The following is an 18,649-nucleotide window of genomic DNA, read 5'->3' as shown; positions in this document are numbered from 1 at the left end:
GGCAGGGCTTTTTTTTCCTCTTCTTTTTCTTCCTCTTTTATTTATGAAAAAAAAAAATCCCCTTTTTTTTTTTTTTTTGTACGTTCTTGGAATAATGAAGTCCAGATTTCCTTCATGTTGGAAAGATTTGATCCCAGCTCTGCTTGCTGTAGCTTTGCTGGGGGCTGGGAGGAGAGGTGGGGAGGGCTAGGAGTGGGACCCCTCTGGGGAGGGGGATGCTGCAGCTGAGGGGGGGTGTGAGGAGGGATGGAGGGATGCTCCTCACCTGGGCAAGGCTCACTGGCTTGGGTGGAGGAGCGTGCTGCAGCAGTTCTGGCTGCGCTCGCCTCGCCCTGCGTGCTTGGCTGGGCACCCAAGGAGGTGAGGCTGGGCCTCCCCCCTTCCCAATTCCTGTCCCCCCACCCCCCAGCCTGCAGAGTGTAGTTCAGCCCCCCGGGCTGACTTCCAGCCCTCCCCAGAGGATGCTGCCTGCCAGCAGATGATGGAGAGCGGGATGGGGAGATGTGGGGCTTGTACTCCCCGGGGGATAGTGGGTGCAGTGAACTGACATCCCTCCCCCATGTGCCGTCCTTGGCAGGCTCAGACCCCCGGACTCCCCTCGATCTCAGCGCCCAGGCGCGTGCCCACCATGCCCGTGGTCGGCGTCCTCCTCTGGGCCACCCTGCTGACTCTGGGCTGGCGGGCTGCCCACCCTAAGGACCACAGCTTGGCCACTCCCAGGGTCCAGCTCTCCTTCAAAGGTAAGAGCCTGGCGGTGGGAGTCGGGGGGTAGGGTGGGACACCAAGATGAAGGAAACCAGGGGCAGTCCAGTGCAGGCTGCTTCTCCTCCTCTTCTCACTCGGGGGGCATCAGCAAGCTGCATCCCCAGAAATCTCCATGGGAATCCATATTCAGGTGTGGCTGAGCTCCCAGTCTGCCCCAGCACACAGTCTGGGAGGGCTGGTAACCTGCCTGATTCCCCCAACATGCTTTCCCTAGTGAGTGGGTAGCTCTCTCCATCTGGCAAAAGTGGATGCTGAGGTGCAGGAAGCCCCCCCCCAGCGGCACCCCAATTCCAGACAGCAGCTTGACGCCACCCCGACCCCCCCAGCTGGTATTAATGCCTGGGAGCTGGCAGGGAGCCGGGAGAGGCAGGAGGGGAGGGTGCCGGGTGGGGGGAAGGTGTTTAACTCTTTGATGCCGGGGCTGCTCAGCCCACCCACCAACTCCAGGAGCTGTGGGGGGACCCCTAGGTCAGCTATGGGGTGCACATTGGTGAAGGGGTTTATCGTGAGCTCCTGCTTTGTGGATGCTGAGTGGGGTGGGCTGGGGCCGATGAGACAAGTCCGAGGGCTGCAAACCTCGAGGAGTGGAATGGAAATTGTCCCTGCTGGGGGTTTGTCTGCTTGGATGCGTGTCAGGAGGTGACAGACACGAGGAGTCTCGTGTCTGCCTCCCCTTCGAGTCCTCGGGAGAGCTGGGGCTGTGCTGCTTGTGCTGCCTGTGCCCCTGCTGTGCTGTCCCACCGTGCCTTTGCCCTCCAGTCAGGAACCGAACCGGCGAGCCCAGGATGTGGTGGCAGAACCGACCATGAGCACAGGGCAGGAGGGGCCGGGGGGCTGGCGGCAAACACAGCAGGGCAGGGCTGGTCGAGGGTGTTACGGGCTGGTCTCGGCAGGAAAAAGGGCTGGTATGAAGAGTCTGGGGACAAGTCCAGGCTGGAAAGCAGTGAGCAGTTCCTCCCCAGAGGCAGGCAGAGCTTTCCTCTCAGAAAGGTGTTTTCTGAGGATTTTGGGGGCTGCTGGGGCACTTTGGCTGCTGTAGGGATGCCTCCCCACCCTGGCTCAGAGCATCTCTTCCTCACAGCTGTGTTGTGGGGAGGGGAGGCTCCAGTGAAGCCCCAGTTGGACCTGGTGCCCACTGCCACGGTGTGTCCCAGGAGGAAGCTGAATTCCAGATAGACATGGTTAAGCTGCATGTTGGGGGCTGGTTTGGACTTGGTATTTTTTCACCCTGGTTGGCTGGAGCAAGGGCCCCTGGCTGCACTCAGGGGACCTGGGAGCATCACCCAAGTGCCTGTGTCAGGTTCTCCACTCCTTCCTGACCTAGGAGGTCTGGCAGAGTTCCCCTTGCCCTTGCTGCCCAGAGAGGGGATTTGCAGTGGGAGAAGGACTGGTTTGCACTGACACACAGAGAAGAAATGCCAGTGGCATGCTGGATCCAAGCACATCAGAATCGGGAAGGGATGCCACTCACCTCTTCCCTGCCTGCATTCTTGCAGCGGTGGTGGCAGCAGAGAATTATCCCGGGGTCTTCCTCAAGGGCCAGCTGGACTCCACACACTGAACTGTCAGTGAGCAGCATCCCGAGTTAATAATCTGTCCGCAGCCTCCCCAAAGTCATGGGACCATGAGATGTGGGATGGCAGTGGCACATCCTGGAGGGTCCAGCCCCTCCTCTTGCCTGGGGAGCCAGGGCTGGTACCCACATCCCTGGCCCCAAATCCCCCAGGACAGATGCAGGCAGTGGGGCTGGCTGTGATGGGTCTGGGCTGGGGGACACTGCTGTGATGAGCTGGGCTGGACTTTGCCATCAGGGACATGGCCGTGGTGCCACAGAGAACCTGGAGGCCATTGGTGTGGGCACAGCTGGAGGGATGCTGCTGGGTTTGGGGTGCAGTGTCCCCACCACCAACATCCCTCTGGCTAAAGCATCCCTGTGCCAAGGCACTGCGCTGTGGGGTCAAGGTGGCCATAAGCACGGCAGAGTGCTGGGGAAGGGGCCGCCATGTCCCCGTGCGTGTCCCCCAGTGCCGTGCCTCAGCAGCCACGCTGCCTGGAGCCCTGCCAGCCCCGGGAGCGTCTCTGGGTTTGTTTGCCTTTGCTTGTTATCGCGCGCCAGAGGTTTGTCGCAGCTCCCCGGGGCCTGCGTCATCCTCCACGGAGCCCCGGCGTCTCTGAGTGTGTTAAAAAAATACATACATAAAATACCAAAGCGATAGGGAAGGGGTGGGAGCCAAGCTCCTGTGCCCTGATGGGCTGGGCAGGGTCATCCCCCGGTCCTCCCCCCATCCCGTCACCCCCATGGTGTCCTTACGTCTGTCCTCCTCTCAAGGCTTTCCTGTCCGTGTGTCGGCAGGAGGAAGGTGACCGGCATGGAAAGAACAGTGCTGGGAGCGGCTCCGGCACAGCTCCCTTTTGCCAACAGCTCTTCCCAGATCCCAGCCCAGTGCTGGCCAGAAATAGGGTGGATATTTTTAATCATCTCCTTGCTAGAAATTCCCCCCCCCCATTCCCGTACACATCCTGCGGCCCCCTCTCCTCTGGGCCTTCCTCCGGGCTGGGGGCTCAGGCACCGGAGAGGCTGGCCCGTTCCCCACGAGGATGCAGGAGGTGATGATGATGGTGATTCATCCCTCCATGTCCTGCTCCCTGTCCGGCGTGGGAAAAGCGTGCGGGAAGGAAGGGTGGGCTCTCACCCCGCATCGCTGTGGGAAGCCGTCGAGGTCAGGTCTCTCCGTGGGGCTTCAAAACAGGAGCCGCTCCCCACGGTGAGGGGAACAGCCGTGCTGGCACCTCTCGGAAAATCTGTGGCCCACGTCCAGCAGGGGCAGCCCTGGCAGGGAGGGGCTGGGTGAGAGGCAGGGCAGTTCCTGCAAGGGGAAAAAATCACTTTAGAAAGAATAAATCAAGCATGGAGTCCCCTCTTGGCTTCGCTGCCAGCCGCCTGTGTGCCCTCTCTCCTGCCTGCCTCGTGCCTCAGTTTCCCCCCTCACCCTGCTGGCATCTCTGCCGGTGGCCAGGGGATATCAGCATTCTTGATCCAGGCCAGGGGGTGGCAGATGGCTGGAGAGGAGCCCGGACAGGGGACTGTGTCCCTGGGCCGCCCAGGCGCCCTCCTAAGCTGCCGCAGCTGTGGGCACCACTTGGCGACAGCAGGATGGAATAAACATGGGGGGGCACGGGGGTGCAGGAAGGGCCAAGGGCTTGGGGACAGCCAGTCCTGGGAACGTGCCAGGCAGTGCTGGCACTGTTGGTCCCCACCCTGGCGTGAGTTTGGGGGTGTGCTGGATCCCCACACTGCTCATCAGACCCCACAAAGGTCAGGGGGATGTCGCAGTCCCCTTTCCCGCGCTCTGGAGGCGGGGACATGGGGCTGAACTCTTTGACCCCTAAGAGGATTTCCTTGGCTGGGACAGTGGGGGGCTGTGGCAGGGCTCCCCCACCCGCTGGGACCGGCTGCTGCTTGGGCTGAGCTCCCTGGCTCCGGCTGCGAAGCTCCATAAGCTCCTTAAACCCTCCTCCCCCCCAAAAAACCCCGGTGTGATTTCATCCCCCCCAAGCCTATGTCTAATAAGCTAGTTATCCCTCAAATTAACAATGCTGCTTATGGAGCAGCATGGCCCTTCCTGGGGTCCTGGCGCGGGTGTTCCCCCTGCTCTGGTGCTGCTTGGGCACAGAGCAGAGGGCCCGGAGCAGCATTGCTTTCCGCCCGGCACTGTGCCCTGCCCTCAGGGGCTGCGGAAGGAAATAATGTCCAAAAGTTAAACAAAAAAAGCCTAAAAGCCGGCGGGTGGGGACACCTCGGCTCAGCTCTTTGCTTTTGGGGGGATTAAAGTCTTTTTTTTCTGAAGCCAAGCTCTTTCCTGAAGGGGTTTTCTTGCTGCTGGAGCATCCCCTGACCCAGCTCCCAGCAGGGATTCGGGGTCACCACTGCGGAGTGATGCTCAGTGGGGATGGGGTTCCCCACTGCCAGCGCTGCTCGCTGGGGCACATCCACCCACCAGCGCTTGGGGCAGGCTGGCCGGGGGATGAATCAGCGGTTTCGGCTGAAAAAATCTGTTTTTTCTTTCTTTTTTTTTTTTTTTCCCGTTTTTTTTTCCTTTTGGCTTGCACCCAACCGGCCGGGCGGCGATGGCTGCACGGAGCACCCGGCCGGCACCGCTTTCATCCCAAGGGATTTGACCCGGGCGGCCGCAGCACCTGTCCCCTGCCACGAGTGCCGGCATGGGGTGGTGCTCCGGGGGGGGCTGGAGATGATCGGGAGTGGAAGGCAGCGAGCGGGAGCCAGAGTCATTTCATCTCCCAAGCCCCTGCAAGGCAGCTTCGGTTTCCTCCCACCTGTGAATCGGTTAAATGGGAAAAGAGCTTGGCTGGGGGCCACGGAAACTCTCTTATTACATGTAATTAGCTTAATTACATCATAAATAACCCATCAAGGGGTAGCGGAGTGACGCTCAAACAAATAAGCAATTCTGCTTTCATCGGACGACCCACCCAGCTCTTTGATCATCCCCAATAACAACAAATGCTTTAACCACGCGAGGGGACATGTTCAGCCCCCCATCCCTCTCCTGGCATTGCTCCCTATCCTGCCTCTCTGACTGCATCATCTACTACATCCCAAATTTCAAGTAGGGAAAAAATTAGCAGGGAACATCATCAAAATATGGGACATGCTTCTAAATTTGTGGGATAAAACGCTGCAGGATGGAGATGGGATTTATCCCTGCCGTGCCAGGCTCCCTTGGGATCAATGCTGGGCTTCTCCATCGGCATTTAGAGTGAATTCATTCTCCCTCATGCAAAGAAAGGGCTCCCGAAAGGCGCTGGCTCCGCCAGCCGCGGGGGGGAGAGCAGTTATTGAATATAAACACGCCGTGTAATTTACATGCTAATTATGTTGAATGCGCTACAAGCCCATAATTAGAATCTAATTAGGTGAGAGCGCCTGTAATTGGTTTTGGGGAATGCAGTGATGGTGCACCTGGGGAGGTGCCCCGCTCAGGTCCTAATGGCATTTCACTCTTCATGCTGGTGCCCTTGTGATGTTTTGGGGGGGGGTCGAGGGGGATTTGGAGGGCTAGGGTGGGGTGAGAAGCCCTTGGGGGTGTTTGGTTTATTGGGAATTCCCCAAATCTCCCCTTTGCTTTGGGTCTCCATGCCAATGGGTGATGGGTAGGGACTGCTCACCCCTGCCCGTGGAGGCCAGTGGTGGCAGCCAGCAAGGATGGCAGCATGGGCAGCTGCCAGGGCTGGGAATGCAGCCCGAGTTTGGCATTGCAGGGGGAATTTGGCTTCGCAGATCGTGCAGTGGGGCGGTGGTGCCACAGGCAGAGAAAAGCATTTCCCGTTGTTGCCAGCCCTCGGGCTCCTGGCCACTGGCATTGCTTGAGGGTGCAGGGTAATTAAATCTCAACGCCCAAGGCCACGGAATGATTCTGGGGGAGGTGAATGCCTGGGGACGATCCCCAGGGAGGCCACCCTGGCTGTGATGCCTGAGCAGCTCCTGGCTCCGGTGCTGGGCAATTAAAATGGGATTAGGCTCCCGGCCAGCCAGGGAAGCTCTGCTGGTGCCGGGATTGGCAACGGGGGTGCAGGAGAGTGTATGCTCATCGGGGCGCATCAGCTAATGAGCCGGCTTCTCCAGCCCGGGGGTGCCCCTTCTCCAGCCCCAGGACACCCCGCAGCTGCTGGGGGCAGGTTTGGGAGCACAGTGGCGATAGGGGATTAGGCAGGGAGGGCAGGGGGATGGAGGTTTGGAAGGTCAGAGGTTGGGGTAGGGGCTCGCCCGCCCCTCCATCGCCTTTAGAGAGGGCGTTATGGGGCAGTGGATCTGTCACCACCCTGCCTAGGGAGTGCCCCCTCTGATCGCTGGGCCGTGGGGGGCTGAATGGAGCCCCCGGCAGGGGGCCAGGGCCTTTTGTGCTGCTGGCCTTGTCACCTGCCAAGTCCTGGGGACGCCCATCCTAGTGGCTGTCAGATATTTGCAGTTGTCACTGTCATGGGACCCTCTGCCACCAGCGTCCTGGTGCTGCCCGGCTCAGCCCCAGGGTCCTGGCCAGGAGGGCGAGGATGGGAGCACGTCTCCTGGGAGGTTGAACATGGCATCCCCAGGCCGGGCAGTGAGGATGGGGGTCTGTCCTGTCATGGGGGCTCCTTCCCAGTTTAGCTGCCATTCCTATCTGCCTGCTCCAGGTGTCTCTGTCCTGACTGGGATAGCTGGGCATGCAGTTACATCATCGGCAGCTGGGGACGAGCTGTTCTGCTCTGCCTCACCCGCTGCTGGAGCTGCCCTGCCCTTCCCTGGCTCCCAAACTCCAGTCCCCACCAACATCGGTGTCCCACCGGGGGAAGCACCAGCACGCGCGCACACACACATATTGTGGGGCACACACATGTACACACACGTACACACACAGTGGGGCAGCTGCAGGACATGGGACAGGCAGGCACCAGACCCAATACGCCATGGGACAGGCAGGGACACTGTGGGACAGGCAGGGAAGGCTACAGGACAGACTGGGGACACCATGGGTGGCAGGCAAGCCAGCACCCGCCACAGGGAGCATCTGGAGCCCAGATGGGACAGGCAGGAGGAGGAGCATGCTGTGGGTGGCTGAGCAGCTCCCCAGCCCTCCATCCTTGGCACTGTTCCATCCCACCTCTGCCGTGGACCCCCCGCCTGCAGCCCAAACTGCCAGCCCCTCCTCATACCCACTGTGCTTGTCCTGTCCATCCAGCCCTGGCAGAAGGGCAGACTCCCAGGCTGGGGGAGGTTGATCTCCTGTCCCATGATGCAGTTTCCTGCAGCCTGCTCCAGCACATTCCCACCCCGTGGTGCCTGGAGTGCGTTGGCCTCACCACCACAGCTGAGCAGCGCTGAGTGGGCTCCACCATGGGACTGGGGAGCACCACTGCCAGCCGTGGGACAGAGTGGGTGCCCAGGATGAGAAGGGACCCTGGGGACACTGGTGGGATGTTGCCAGTCCTCTGTGAGGCTGGGAGGTCAGGGAGATCTGCAGGCACTTGGCCTCCCACTGGGAATGGCAGCTGGCCACTGGAGCCCTGCCCAGCCCTGCCTGGAAGCCAGCAGGCTCCTTCCTGACTCTGACCTGCAGGACCTTCTCTGTTCCTCCCCAGGAAGGGGGGTCCCCAGGGCTGCTCCCAGCTCCCAGTGCCTGCACAAAGGGACAAACTCCACAGGGTGAGGATACTCATTGGACCAGTGTACTATGGGAATGTCATCTGATGGCTGTAGGTGGCATCCAAAGGGGGTTATACCTCCAAAAAGAGTGGCATTTCCAGAGGGGTTGCCTTCAGAGGGAGATGGCAACACAAGGAGGTGGCATCCAATGGCTGTTGGTATAATCTAAAGAGAGTGGCACCTCCAAAGGGAAGCATATGGGTAAGATGATGTCCTAGGGAGGATGACATCTGATGGCTTGGAATGGCATCCGATGGTTGTTGGTGGCATCTAAAGGGATGGCACTTCCAAAGGGAGAGGCATCCAGAGCAGATGTCATCCCATGGAGGTGGCATCTGATATCTGGGTGTAGCATCAAAAGGGGGTGACACCTGCAAGGCGAGTGGCACCTCCAAAAAGTGGCATCAAGGGCAGGTAGTGTCCTGTCGGGGTAGCGTGCTCTGTCTCACTCGTGTCCTGGTCCCTGCCTCATGGTTCTTGGCACTGGCCCACATCATCTGCAGCACTTCTGCCTTCCATCTGGCTGCCTCACTGCACTTGTGAATATTCATGACCCTCATTATCCTCTTTCACTCCTTGCTCCCACACTCAGGCTAAAAATAACTTTCCAAGGGGGGTGGGGTGTGCAGGGTAGGGGAGAGGCTCATCCCCTCCCCAGGAGCTGGCTCCCTGGGGTCCCAGCTCCCCCATCCTAAGAGACAGAGGCTTGGCTTGGGCATGGGGTCACAGGGCAGAAGGATGATGCCAGAGGTTTTAGTCCCTGGGCTGACATGTCAGGGAGCCCCCACCTCTTGCCCTATCTTAATGGTGAACTCCACTCCCTGCTGTGGTGTGCTGGGTCTCCTGAGCCCAGGTCCTGCTGCCCTCTCTCCTGGCCGGTCTTGGTTGTCCCAAGTGGCCATGAGCATCTCTGTCATTGTCCCGTGTCCTGCACAGAGGTGACAGCATCATGGTGCTCACGGAGGGGAAAGAAGGCACTATGAGACTGGAAGGTGGGCACCATGGCCTGGGAGGTGGGCACTTCTTGTCACGGGACTCACCCTCCTGCAGCTGGGACCAGGTTTGGACTCAGGGGCAGGGATGGCACTGGGGCAGACGGGAGTCCCTGGGGTGCTGACCCTGGGGTGCTTTCCCCTTCTAGAGCTGAAGGCAACGGGCACAGCCCACTTCTTCAACTTCCTCCTCAACTCCAGCGACTACCGCATCCTGCTGAAGGACGAGGACCACGACCGCATGTACGTGGGCAGCAAGGACTACGTCCTGTCGCTGGACCTGCACGACATCAACCGCGAGCCCCTCATCGTAAGCTGATGTCGCAGGGCGGGGGGGGCAAGTGGAAGAGGGACAACCAGGCGTCTGAGGGGTGTTTTTGATGCCAGGGCAAGAGCTCGATGGGCATGATGGGCTCAGCTGGTGCTGATGGGGAAGTGGTGGGTGCTGATGGGGCTGGGTGGGAGCCCCGGTCTCCCCTGAGTTGGTGTCTCTGCAGATCCACTGGCCTGCGTCCCAGCAGAGGATTGAGGAGTGCATCCTGTCAGGCAAAAACAGCAACGTGAGTGGCCACCATGAACCCCCTTCTGGTAGCTGAGGAGGGCTGGTGGAGGGCACTGGAGGGGAATTCATGTCCTTGTGTCCTACCCTGGAAAAGCCATCCCCTGAGTCCCCTGTAGTGTGACAGCATCTGTAACTGTGCTGGAATGGGTTGGCACTCCAGAGTGTCACAGTGTCCTGCCACCCCCTCTGTCCCAGCCATGCAAGTCAAGGAGAGATTCCCGGGAGAGTAGGAGGTTGAGCTCCCCATGCTGCTTCCTCCCTCCAGCCAGGGCTGGGCTCTCTGGTTTGACACCTTGTGGCCCATGCTAACCCTTGATCCATGCTGTCCCATGTCACATGCCATCCAATGACATTCCATCCCATGGCCCACATCACACCATCACATGCCCACCCCAACCATGGCCCCACCCCAACCTATGGCCCCTTGCTGGGGTTGATACCCTCTACTCTGCTTCTCAGGGGGAGTGTGGCAACTTCATCCGCCTGATCCAGCCCTGGAACCGGACACACCTCTACGTGTGTGGCACCGGTGCCTACAACCCCATCTGCGCCTTCGTCAACCGCGGGCGCAAAGCCCAGGTGAGGGGTGGGAGGGATGGGGTGCTGAGCTGGTGCTGGGCAGGGTGGTACTGGCACAGCCGCCATGGGCCTGCAGCAGGGTGCATGAGGGCTCAGCTCTGCCGGCTGGTGCTGGGGTGAGGGGGGCAGAGGCTTGGGTGGGCAGTGGCAGGCTGGGAGTGACCGTGGCTAACGGTGTTGTGCTGCTGAGTGGGGCCGAGCCATCTCTGCAGACTGAGGACTTCTCTTCGCACTGGAACTGTGCCCCCCTGTCTGGAACCTGATGGCAGCTTCCATGTGACATGCCCTCCTACCCTGCTGGCTGAAGCCACTGCTGAATCTCCACCAGGACGAGGAACATGTCATCCCACTGTGCCACCCACTGCCAGGCTGCTGAGCCCCTCACCGCAGATACCAAGGATGCCCGACACCACGACACTGGCATTGTACAGGAAGAACCATGGCAGGGGCTGTGCCAGCACATGTGACCATATCAGGGTTGTCCTTGATGAATGTCATCCAGCCCCAAGGACCACAACATGCAGTGAGAGGGTGGCATTGAAGCTGCATGCCACCAGACCAGATGCACGGCAGACAGAGGAGCACTTTCAGTTCAGCCCCAGGAGGGAGCCAGCGTCTGCAAGTAGCAACACAGGTGTCCCAGGAGTCCCAAGCTCCGTGAGGTATCTGTCACCTCTGTGCTGGGGTGGTGGGTCTCAGGCTCTGTCCTTTCCTGTGGTTGGAGAGAGGGCCACCAGCCCAAGCCGAGGGAGGATCACGGCGCTGGACGTGAAGGATGGATGTCTGCCTCAGTGCTCCCAAGCCTGGCATGGGCACTGAGAGAGGTGGATGCTGCTCAGGCCACTCCAAATTGGTATTGGACTGGGACTGGACTGGGACCAGGCTGGGCAGTGGCAGCATTTGAGGAGGACCAAGGGTGCTGGTGCATGTGTCCCTTCAGCAGAGCCAGCGGCAGTGTGGCAAGGACTGGGGGTTCCAGTGACCCCATGGTGCCAGTACCTTTGGTACTGGGGTATTGCTCCTTGGTACAGGGTGCTGCCAGCTGGGTGGCAGGTGCCATTTTTGCATCCCCAGGTGTGAGCCCAGCCTGGCTACCTGTGGGCAGTTGCCTCTCCTCTCTCTCCTGCCCCATGCCAGGGCACCCCAGTTCTGCAGGAGAGAGCAGAGGCCACCCCAGCCTGAAGCATTCAGGGACCCCCACAAGCATCACCCAGGGGGACTGCAGTGCTGCTACTCCATGGGTATCCATCACCCCGGCTCTTGGGGTCCCTCGCTCGCCCCTGCCCTGGGGGGTCCTTCCCCCACCAGCGCTAACTGTCTGCCCTGCTCCTTTTCCCCAGGGGTTTCCGCCGAGCCAGCCGGGAGGCCGGGAAAGCAGATCCACCGACAGCCCCCTCAGCCCGAGACCAGCACAAAGCAAGGTGGGAACCGGTCTGGGAGCCCGCCGCAGCCGTGCCCACCTGTCCCCAGGGGCACGCCAGAGCCGCGGGCTCCTTCGTCCCACTGGCATGCTTCCAACCCCCGGTCCAGGTGCCCTGTGCCATGGGCAGCCCTGCCATCCCCTTCCCTCTCAGCACAGCATCTCCCGGCCACCGGCCTGGCGTCGGCTCTCCTCTCACTAACTCCTTTCTCCCAGTCCATGTAGGATCCCCCCCATGGGGGACACTGTCAGGGATGGTGGCTCTCTGCCCACCGCCAGCTTTGCCCAGCTTCCAGCTTGCTATGTCCCTTAGAAGTGGGACCATGTGTTGGCAGAGCCACTGGGCTCAGGATGATTCAGGGGAGGATGCCAATGTGATGTGGAGAAGGTGTTTGGGTAGGGTCTACAGAAACATCGCAGCTGCTTTGTCTTGCCCTGTGAGGGACTCATGTCATCCTCAGAGGCAAGTGGGCTCAGGGAGGTGACAGCATCCTGGCTTTTGGGAACACCCCAGCATCCAGCCCACCCTGACAGTGTCACCCCCAAGCCTCTCCCCTCCGGACTAACATGGGGCAGTGCATGGGCCAGGGAGCACATGGGGCATGGGCACTCCACAGCAGCCTGGGGCTCCCCTGCCCCTGGGGTGATCGGGGGGGCACAGGATGATGTTGGCAGTGAGCATCTGCCTGGCAGCTCCTACTGCCAGCTCGGGGAAGCACCGTTGCCATTTCAGCCCCCTCGGGTCCCCACAGTTCCTCCCTCCATGCTGGGGACAGGGTGTGTGCCCCAGCAGGAGCTCCCTGGGGGCTGCCAGCACCTCCTTCCCGGCAACTCCAGTGCATTTCAAGACATGTTAAGCCAAACAGCAGGGCTGGCATCATGATGGCTCATGGGTTGTCTGGCTGGGAGGGTGACATGGTGCAGCCATGGCAAGGGCTGCACTGGAGAGAGACAGGTTGTCCCTGTGAGGGGTTTGCCCAGCTCAGGACCAGGGCCAGCACTGGGCAGAGGCATTTGTGATGATGACAGTGGCACAGCCTGCACAATGCAGCAATGGGGATGGCAGAAACATGGCTGTGTCCATCTCCAGGGCTGGGTGTCCCAGGAGGAGGAGCTGGTGTGAGCACACCCTCCAGTGGGAGATGCTCATGGTGAGATCCTGGCTCCTCACCCCCTCCTGCCCTTCCCAGAGCTGGGGCTCTGCCAGAACCCTGCTGGCCTCTCGATGGAGGGCAGCTGTCACCATGTCCATCACCCCTGCACCAGAGTCAGGGCACAGGGCCAGCAGGCAGCTCCACCAGCCCGATTTGGTTGCTGAAGGTCCCCCCCAGGCCCAGGCTTCCCATGGATGCTCCTGTGATGCTACTTCATCTCAGCTTAAGGTGGTCCCTGTGCCAGGGTGAGGGGTGACCTGTTGGCCAACCTGGCCCTGCCTGCCCCCAGGTGGCACCGGCGGAGGATTCTGTGTGGGTCTCTGGGGACAGCGTCAGTGTCGCCCCTGGCTGTGGATGTGTGATGGTGCCAGGGCTGGCCATGGCAGAGCTGACAGTGGGGAGACATCTCATGGAGCAGACACAGCATCTCACCCTGTGAAGAAAACCGCTGGAAAATGGGTCCTGGCAAGAGGAGCATGGTGGGTCTGGCAGCTGAGCTATGCCACAGGCCAAACCCTGCTTGCTGAAGCTGTTGGAACTGTGTGACCTGGATCTGGCCAAGCAGTGATGTGCGGCACAGCCAGCTGGAGTGAAGAGGCAGCCAAAGGGGGATGTTTTTCCGGATCTGGGGAATGGATGTCCTATTTCAACCTGGTGGCTCAGCCAAGTCTCCAAGTGGTGGAGGGCATGGAGAAGCACCCAGCATTGTTGGAGGAGTCGCTCACAGGGGCTTCAGCTTCCCGGGAGACCTGCAGACCCCTTCTGTGGTCCATCCACATCCATCCTCACTGCTGGGCACTATCCCAGAGGAGGTTGCCTCACCTGGTGGGCTTTGGAAGGTGCCACGGGGATGGAGGGGTGAAAGTCTAATCAGCTCCTCTATTTGCTTACCTCTCCAGGATTATATCTTCTACCTGGAGCCAGACAGGCTGGAGTCAGGCAAGGGGAAGTGTTCCTACGACCCCAAAGTAGACACCGTCTCTGCGTTAATAAGTGAGTCCTGTGGCTCCCTGGGGCCAGTGCTGCCAGCACTGGGCAGAGGGAACATGCAGGCAAGATGGAACAGCTGCTTCCACCATCTTTCTGCATTGTCCAAATATCCTCCAGGAGTCAGATTCCTGCCCCTGCCACCCCTTACTGCCCCAGCAGTGATGACTGGGCACCCAGGATGCCCAGTCCTTGGGCACTTGGCCCAGCAGAGGTGGGGTTCCTGGTTACAGGCCAGTACCAACCTCCAGAGCTCTCTGGGATGGCCACAGGCAGCGGCTCTTGGTTGCCCAGTGACTACCAGCTGGGACTGGGGCTGGATGAAGCCTGGGGAAGTTGGAGAAGGTGGGTGGATGGGACTGGGGGGCATTCCTGGCTGATCTCTGCCCTCTGCAGATGAAGAGCTCTATGCTGGTGTGTACATTGACTTCATGGGCACGGACGCAGCCATCTTCCGCACCATGGGCAAGCAGACGGCCATGAGGACAGACCAGTACAATTCCCGCTGGCTCAACGGTGAGTTCAGGTGTCAGCTGACCCAGGTGCCCTGGGGACCCCATGGCTCCAGCCCTAGAGATGACACCTGTCGTGTCATACTGCATCCTTCTGCCAAGACAGAGACAGCAACCAGCATGGGCAGGTGGATGGGTTGGTGGATGGATGGATGGATGGATGGACGGATGGATGGTTGACAGTTGATGACTGATGGATAGGTGGACGGATGGATGGACAGAAGATGTATGGGTGGATGATGGATGGGTGGATGATGATGGATGGATGATGGATAAATGGATGGTGGATGGATGGACGGATGCAAAAGAGCAGAGGGATAGCTGTGTGGGGCAATGACAGACATGCCTGGAGCTTTGCTGGGTAGCAGCCGGTGGGGCTGGCTCTGCCGGTGTCCGTGCAGGGATTTCTGCAGGGCTGAGATGTCAACCATGTTGCCTGCAGTCGGTGACCCCGAACGCTCATCCTGCCCCTCTCGGAGCACCCCTGCCCGCAGGACGGCAGCTGAGTAAACAGAGCAGAGCAGATGGGATGATCCTGCCAGGCCGGGGAGCCGGCGGGGCGGTAACCCGAAGAGGGGGAGCTGTCAGCACAGGCTGGGCACTGGCTGATGGATGGCAGGGAGAAGCTTCCTGAGAAGCTTCCATGCTGTGTGTTTCCTTCTGGGGGGAAGACTGGTTCCCACCACCCTGCTCGTAGAGCTGATGGATCTCTTCAACCTGTGTTCCTTGGGAATGCTCCCAGGTCCTCAGGGATGCTCCGAGCCCCTCCTGGTGCACTGATGGTCACCAGAGACCCAGTTCTTCAGCTCTCACCCTGTGACCCCAGCAGTGCTTTGCCAGGAGCAGGATGATGCTGGAGAAGAGCGAGGCTCAACATCCTGCCATGGTATGGTGCAGGAGTGCTGCTGGGTTGATGTTGTGTCGTGCCTTTCCAGACCCAGCCTTCGTTCGTGCCCAGCTCATCCCTGACAGCAGCGAGAGGAACGATGACAAGCTCTACTTCTTCTTCCGAGAGAAGTCAGCCGATGCCCCGCTGAGCCCTGGGGTCTATTCCCGCATCGGGCGCATCTGCCTGGTAGGTGGAGCAAGCAACAGGCAGGCAGGGGAGCAGGCAGGGAAGGGGGAAAGGGAATGCACAGGGCTGACCGCAGGGGTGTCGCTGTTGCAGAATGACGATGGGGGCCACTGCTGCCTTGTGAACAAGTGGAGCACCTTCCTGAAGGCCCGGCTTGTCTGCTCCGTGCCGGGACCCGATGGAATTGAAACGCACTTCGACGAGCTCCGTGAGTGGGCAAGAAGGGAGACAGGAGTCATCTCTACCCCTGCAGGCTTGGGGATCACCGTGGGGAGGGCTGGGGACACCCTTGCTGCCCCTCACCGTATTTTCCCGTGGGTAGCCACTCTCCCTATGCCCTGGCACCCCTGCCCACCTTCCCCATGGTGACACCTCCATCTTTCTGTCCCAAGAGGACGTCTTCATCCAGCAGACTCAGGACACCAAGAACCCTGTTATCTACGCCGTGTTCTCTGCTTCGGGGTGAGTTCTGACCCTCCTGGCACAGTGCAGCAGAGGAAGGGGTCCCAGCTGGGTGGGCAGGCAGCACCAAGCCAAAGGGTGGCAGCAGATCCTTCCTCCCAGGTCAGTCTTCAAGGGCTCTGCCGTGTGTGTCTACTCCATGGCCGACATCCGCATGGTCTTCAACGGGCCCTTTGCACACAAGGAGGGACCCAACTACCAGTGGATGCCCTACACGGGCAAAATGCCCTATCCCCGTCCGGGCACCGTAAGTACTCCCTGGGCACCCATGGGGAGGTGAGCTGGCGCCTGACAGGCAGCTGGAACCCTCGGACCCGTGCCTGAATATGGTTGTGCCACAGTGCCCTGGGGGGACCTTCACCCCATCCATGAAGTCGACCAAGGACTACCCTGATGAAGTGATCAACTTCATGCGCTCACACCCGCTGATGTACCACGCCGTGTACCCCACGCACCGCCAGCCGCTGGTGGTCCGCACCAACGTCAACTACCGCTTCACCACCGTGGCCGTGGACCAGGTGGACGCGGCAGACGGGCGCTATGAGGTGCTTTTCCTGGGCACAGGTACCCACGCCGCGCACCGCGGGGAACGCAGCATGCTCCGGCGCGGCCCCGGAGGGCACGGGCACCACCAGGGCTGGCCAGAGCACGGTGCCCTCCACCACGATAGAGTGGGGTGAGGGGCTGAGACCACCCTCCCCCCCGAGATCCCTGCCCCTCCTCAAGGCTCCGGCCTGGTCCTTCCCCTGCCCCAGTGCCCATCCTATGGACCAAACCACCCAACCTGGTCCTTCCTTTAGCCCAGTTCCCATCTTTGAAGTCAATGATCCAGCATAATACCTCCCATTCTAGGGATCCAGCCTGATCCTCTACCTACCCTGGTGCCCATCCCAGGGAGGGGCCTCATCATCCAACCTCACCCTATTCCTGATCCTAGCATCTATCCTACATGCTTCCTGTTGCCCATGCTAAGCCCACCATCATCCAGCCTTGTGCCTCCCCTGCCCACTTGCCCATCCTAGAAGCACTGGCATCCAGCCCTGTCCTTCCCTGACCCTAGTGCCCATCCTGGGCACATCATCATTCAGCCCAGTGCTTCCCCCTCTCTTAACTCATATCCCAGAGCCCCCATGATCCATCGTGGTCCTTCCCTGGCTGCTGTCCCCATGCTGCCCTGGGTGGTGGCAGTCCCTAACCACAGGTGGTGACCTGAGCTAGTACACTACACCCCAGGCACAGTCACCTGCCACAGCAGGAGCGAGATGGGGATGGGCTTGGGGGATCCTTCCCACCCCCAGTCTCAGCAGGGACCCCCCTCCCAGGCAGGGAGGGCACAGGTGCCCAGAGGTGGCACTGAGCCCCTGGGCACCGTGGTGTCTTGCAGATCGGGGCACCGTGCAGAAGGTCATCGTGCTCCCCCGGGATGACATGGAGACAGAGGAGCTAATGCTGGAAGAGATTGAGGTGTTCAAGGTAAGGGCTTACCTGTCCTGCACCCTCTGATGAGTGTTTTTGACCCAGCCAACCAGCCCCTTGGGACACCAGCCAGCCCTCTGGGACATCAGTAAGCCCCATGGGACACCAACCATCCCTTGGCCAGCTCTGGAGGGACTCCAAGCATTGGCCCTCCTGCCTGCTGCCCCCTCACATCTCCTCCTGCCTGTCCCTGCTCCAGCTGCCTGTGGTGGGTCTGAGGTACCCACCCCAGAGCTGCAGCTTCAGTCCAAGCTGTCACCCCTCCATCTTCTTCACTCCCGCCCTGTCCAGGTGCCAGCACCCATCAAGACGATGACCATCTCCTCCAAGAGGGTGAGTCACAGCACATGGCAGGGGGCTGGGTGGGCAGATCCCATCACGGGCCCAGCCACGGCACTGCCCAGCATCACCACTGTGCTGGAGCAGGAGACTCACAGGGGTCCTTGCAGGGTGGGGATGAGGCAGCATCTCACCCTGTGCTCTCTGTCCCCAACAGCAACAGCTGTATGTGTCCTCGGCCGTAGGCGTGACCCACCTGGCCCTGCACCGCTGCGACGTGTACGGGGAGGCCTGTGCCGACTGCTGCCTGGCGCGGGACCCCTACTGCGCCTGGGACGGCAGCGCCTGCACCCGCTACTCCGCCTCCTCCAAGAGGTACGGGGGGCCGGGGGGCAGCAGCAAGGAGGGACCCCCCAGCCGCAGGCTCCCCCTCTCACTTCCTGCCTCCCCACAGGCGGAGCCGGCGGCAGGACATCAGGCACGGCAACCCCATCCGGCAGTGCCGTGGCTACAACTCCAACGGTGAGGGAGGTGTGGGGCACGGCCCCACGGCATGAGGGGCAGCTGGGAGGGGAGGCTGAGGGCAGAGGGCGGGAGGCAGGGGACACAGGGGTGGGTTGATGATTTTGTGGGTGGATATGTGGGAAGATACATGGATGGTTGTGTGGGTGGGTGGATGAATGGATAGATATACTGGGGAGGAAGACAAACATGGGATACATTGGGATGAGGATGAACACAGATGGTGTTGGTGGATGGATGGATGGATGGGATACATTAGGGAGTAGAATGAACATAGATGGATAAATTAATACATTGGGGGTGGAACATGGATGGATAGATGGATATGCTGGGGAGGAGATTGAACAGATTTGAATGGGTGGATGGATGGATGAATGGATACAGTGGAGAGAAGGATGACTGCAAATCATGGGTGCATAAAGGAATGCGTGGGTGTATATGGATACTTCAGAGGAAGATGAACATGAGGGGGGATGGATGGATGGATGGATGGATGGACAGACACCCAGCGGGTGTGTGGCTGGAGGTGGATGGGAGCTCTCCCTTGGAGGATCAGTGGGCAGGGCAGGAGTGTAGAGTGGTGTGGGTCTGGAGACGCATGACCTGGCTGCCCCCTGCAGCCAACAAGAATGCGGTGGAGGCCGTGCAGTACGGGGTGGAGGG

At 60.4% G+C, this 18,649-nt stretch overlaps 1 protein-coding gene across 1 annotated transcript in view; it reads left to right on the top strand.

Moving 5' to 3' along the window:
* The first annotated feature begins 593 nt into the window (after positions 1–593).
* LOC103755283 (semaphorin-3F) overlaps positions 594–18,649 on the top strand; it is an 18,787-nt gene continuing 731 nt past the window's right edge. The window contains exons 1-17 of the mRNA XM_029958348.1: positions 594–740; positions 9,108–9,268; positions 9,456–9,518; positions 9,980–10,099; positions 11,440–11,520; positions 13,573–13,666; positions 14,057–14,176; positions 15,108–15,247; positions 15,341–15,455; positions 15,640–15,709; positions 15,812–15,956; positions 16,051–16,273; positions 17,094–17,182; positions 17,477–17,518; positions 17,682–17,839; positions 17,919–17,986; positions 18,607–18,649. Of these exons, the coding sequence (XP_029814208.1) occupies positions 629–740; positions 9,108–9,268; positions 9,456–9,518; positions 9,980–10,099; positions 11,440–11,520; positions 13,573–13,666; positions 14,057–14,176; positions 15,108–15,247; positions 15,341–15,455; positions 15,640–15,709; positions 15,812–15,956; positions 16,051–16,273; positions 17,094–17,182; positions 17,477–17,518; positions 17,682–17,839; positions 17,919–17,986; positions 18,607–18,649 (1,844 nt within the window). The 5' untranslated portion in view covers positions 594–628. The remainder of the gene's footprint in view (positions 741–9,107; positions 9,269–9,455; positions 9,519–9,979; positions 10,100–11,439; positions 11,521–13,572; positions 13,667–14,056; positions 14,177–15,107; positions 15,248–15,340; positions 15,456–15,639; positions 15,710–15,811; positions 15,957–16,050; positions 16,274–17,093; positions 17,183–17,476; positions 17,519–17,681; positions 17,840–17,918; positions 17,987–18,606) is intronic.

The sequence above is a fragment of the Manacus vitellinus genome, unplaced genomic scaffold, assembly GCF_001715985.3.
Source record: "Manacus vitellinus isolate BGI_N305 unplaced genomic scaffold, ASM171598v3 scaffold_14_pilon, whole genome shotgun sequence".
NCBI classification, from domain to species: Eukaryota; Metazoa; Chordata; class Aves; order Passeriformes; family Pipridae; genus Manacus; species Manacus vitellinus.
The sequence above is the reverse complement of the archived record's forward strand: the minus strand, read 5'-3'. Positions and strand labels throughout refer to the sequence as shown.